Consider the following 4,171-nt stretch of genomic DNA (forward strand, 5'->3'; position numbering starts at 1 on the left):
GGGAAGTCCCGCCTTTTCGTGCGGTTTAAATATGTAAATTGTGAGAAGCGTCATTGGTCTAAAAGACTGTCCATCAACTCAGGTTCAACCCAATACAGCTGCTTTATGTGCCATAGTGTTTTCTGTATTCCTTGTGTTGCCACATGGCTCTTTCCAGCTATCCTACAAATTGCTGGAGGCATCTTGGGGAAATGTGTTTAATTTTTTGTCTTAGCCATACTTGGTGATTTGAAGTTTGCCAGCAGTATTCATCTTTTTATTACATGTAAGTAGTATCGTTTGTTAATCCAGCTTCCTGCAGGTGGTCAGTCTGATTTCCTATGCTGAAAATGCAGCATTTGGCAAACATCAAGAGTAAGTGTATTTTTACTTCTACATAAGGTTTACATGCATTGTATCATGGAAGACATTGGGTGTCATCCTATCTGCTTTATTATAGTTTTATATTTCAGCACCATTCCAAGATTGCAAAATGATGAGAAAAAATTTACTGTAAGAAACACAAATTAATTGCTGCATTCATTATAGCAGAGATCTAGAAATTTGGACTGGCCTTGGCTGTGGTGAGAGGGAATTATATGTGAAGCAAAAGCCAAGCAAACAGGAATGGCTAAACAAACAGATGATAAAAGAACATGTCTCAACACTTACTTGAAACTTCTTTTTAGGTTTGTCAGCTGCTGCTGGAATTGGTGTAGATGACCTTCGACGCTTATGCATACTCAGGATGAGTTTTGTAAAAGGTTGGGGACCTGATTACCCAAGGCAGAGCATCAAAGAGACACCATGCTGGATTGAAATTCACTTACACCGTGCCCTCCAGCTTCTAGATGAAGTACTTCATACCATGCCTATTGCAGACCCACAGCCTTTAGACTGAGATCCATCTGCTGCACTGCTGCAGGCCATTATATTGTGAGGATAATGGATTGTAAAATACAGTACTGTTTATAACCTGAAGATATATTTTACTTTTGTTCTACTTAATCTTCTAAAACCAGGTTTTAAAAACGTGTTTGCCATCTTGCTCTAAGCAGAAATAAATTAAACATGCAGAATTTGGATTTCAGTTATTTTCAGAACTTAATTGTCATAATACAGGGCTTAAAGTGAAAGGTAAATGCTTTACAGAGACTTTATAGTATTGGGTTTGTTCCCTTTGAAACTTTCCTTCTCTATTATGGCATCTTGGTGATAAGTCTCACAAGAGCCTTTTGTATGCAGAATATATATTATATATATATTTATATCTGAAAATTCCTTCTACTAGTTACAAACATTTACCTTGTAGCAACTTTAAAGTTCCAGCTGATTTGTGATTTTTTTCTTTTAGGGAACAATAGTTAACAGAAGGCTTCTTTATTTTGTTGACAATCTTGTTATGATTTTTCCAGATTAAAATGTAGAAGCTGCCAAAAAGTGAGGGGATGAGACCTATGTTGTTGGCACTGATTTAAAAATAGCAAGGAAAAGAAATGTGGCTTTTCCTTCACTAGTTTTTTAAAAAAGATATCTTAGATTTTTATTTATATAGACAGGTGAGTTTTAAAACACTAAAGGAAATGGATACTTTCAGTGCTGGCACTCAAATAACATGAAATACCTAATCTGCAAAGTTGCCACTGAAATTGCATAACAAGCGCCTAATGGCAAGAACATATTTTCATAATTACTACTGACTTCTATGATTTTACTCAAGTAAAACTTGGCAGGTATTTTAAAGAAGTTGCATGACTTTTTACTTGCATATACCATTAAATCATGTATAATATTGCATCAATATTTAGGACCCAGTTTTTGTATCTGTTCACCATTTCCACTCAGGGCAAGATGGCAAACTTGTTTTTATAGCTCTTGGTTATTTTAAGCCCTATGCCATCAATGACCGTATCAATTGGCAATGACTTTGTATAGAGAATTTATAGTAAAAAAACCTGCAAATGTATTGACTGTACGACAGATACAATGTGTATGCTTTCTCTCTAGCTAATAGTATAAATAAAATTATGAAAAGCCTGATTTTTATAAATTTAGTTTGCTTATATAATGTAATTCTGCATCTTGAAACCATTGATCTTGAGCGATGGATTCCTTTCCTTTGCAAAACCTGCAGCAGCCAATAGTGGTAGGAATTTTTGTTGGTTTAAATTTGCCAGGAACAAGTCCAATTTTTCTTACTTTCACCGCTTCTCAATAACAGCGTGTCCTGAGGATATATCTTTTTGGCTGTTTGATGGGGTATGGAGAGAAAGCAGGAATTCATTCTTTTTCAGCATGTGTGTAGGGAGTTGGAGCTTAATTAAACAAGGACATACACTGAAGTCCTTCAAGTGCTGCAGGTTCAGTCTGCCTGCTGAGCTGACCTGGCAGCATGGCTGGATTGGTTAACAGAAGTCTTGGAAGAGATTATTCAAAAGCTTTTGGACAAGTTTCTTGCATAGTTTCAAGAATCTGTAGAGGGCTGTGACACAGTGTTTAGGTATTGCTTCTCCTATATGCTGGAATTCTTATGAAGTCAGCAGTCATTGTTTCTCTTAGGTGTGGAAGTACAGAAGACAGATGACCAGGGAGTGATGGCCAGAAATGGATCCATTTTCTCTGTATTTTCACTAACAGTGCTGTCTTCTTCAGACTAACTGCTAATGAGATTACTTTTTTTTTCTCTTATGTGGCAACTTCTTGATGTATGGAAAAATAGTGTTTGCTTTTCTCAAGGCCTTTAGTTTAAAACAATTTTCATTTTGCTTTGTCTCCCAAGTGATCTATTTTGTCTGCAAAGCAAGCTGCTTCACAGTCTTGAGGAACACATTCAGTAGAGGATTCAGACTACATCCTCAGAGAAGCTTATTAACCAGCAGTTTGGTTATGCTTCATCCACAACAGAAACCTTGATTTGGGGGAAGAAATTAAAAGCCTGACCACATGTTCTTCTTGCCAGCCTCCCTATTAGATTGTCTGCCCTGCACTTACTGCTGGGTTCAAGGTGCCTCAGTGTTTGAAAAGTGTGTAACCTTCTGACTGATGAATTGCTTATAACAGGCTGTTCGTTTGATTAGGAGTCCATGAGCTTACTCCCTATTTAACTTTGTTGTTTCACAAGGTGTTTTTCTTGGTGGATGACCGATCTGTATATGACTGCTTCACAGAAAACTTTCTGTACCAGTTGCTTCTGTTTTGATTGTGCCAAACTTTGATAAAATAGTGAAAGATTGCTTCCACCTGTTGGTGTATTGGCCTGTACTATAGTCTGAAAGAATTCAACTTTTAAGATTAGTTTTCTTTGCAGATGTTTTGCAAGTCTCCTTAAGTCTATACCTAGTGTAGTATTTAGATGGCCCAAAATGTTTGGAATAGAAGAACAAAATAATGTCAGATGAGTTTATCAGAAACAAGAAATTGCAGGCTCCACGTCAGGAGAAATCTGAGCATTGTGTGAGGCAGTACAAATACTGAAAAGGCATTCATCTTCTCCACCAGGCAGTTTCTGATAAGATGCTGTTGTAGCTGTTAAAGGTCAAAATGAATCTCAGTTCTTAATATGCCTTTAACTTAGTTTTTTGTACTTTTATGACAAGGCATGAAAGGCAGTGCATAATGGATTAGAAACCCTTCAGTGGCAGCACATTGAATCTTTGAGTCTTGCATTTATGTCTTTTTCTGAGAGTTGAAGAAGAGCTACAGCTACTTGATAGCCATGATGACCCCCATACATGCAGCAGGCAGGAATGTCAAGGATGCCAAAATTGTGTCTCCTTCAGCTCTGAATGTTTCAAATTCAACAAGTATTTTTTCAGCTAGCAATCTCCTGCTTGCAATCCTGTTCCCATGTCTGCTCTGCTTAGTTCTTTCAATGAAGTAATTACCTCTGTGTTTCTCACCCTTGATTATGCGTTCCTCAAAAAACGTTGTGCTGGAATACTTTGTAATTTCACTTCATGTACTGGTGAACTGGGATTAGCACTGGAAGGTTTAGATTGCTTTATCTGTGTTACTGTTAGTTTTGAAAGTGAGGGCATTTAAGGTTAACGTGGTAGAGATGCAGGAGAGGAAAGCTTTTTTCTGGAATGGTTTAAAAATACTTAATTCTACAGGAATCCCTTGGAAGGAGCCATAACTGCTAAACAGTGGTGGTTGAAAGTGGTTGTTCCTTTCATCACTTTTCTGGGCTTGG

At 37.3% G+C, this 4,171-nt stretch overlaps 1 protein-coding gene across 1 annotated transcript in view; it reads left to right on the plus strand.

Annotated features, from left to right (window-relative positions):
- The window catches only part of LOC103619457 (mothers against decapentaplegic homolog 4), a 17,017-nt gene extending 16,122 nt beyond the window's left edge, over positions 1-895 (plus strand). The window contains exon 12 of the mRNA XM_008637995.2: positions 669-895. Within this exon, the coding sequence (XP_008636217.1) occupies positions 669-880 (212 nt within the window). The 3' untranslated portion in view covers positions 881-895. The remainder of the gene's footprint in view (positions 1-668) is intronic.
- Positions 896-4,171: the final 3,276 nt, after the last annotated feature.

Source organism: Corvus brachyrhynchos, unplaced genomic scaffold (assembly GCF_000691975.1).
Source record: "Corvus brachyrhynchos isolate BGI_N302 unplaced genomic scaffold, ASM69197v1 scaffold277, whole genome shotgun sequence".
Classification (NCBI taxonomy): Eukaryota; Metazoa; Chordata; class Aves; order Passeriformes; family Corvidae; genus Corvus; species Corvus brachyrhynchos.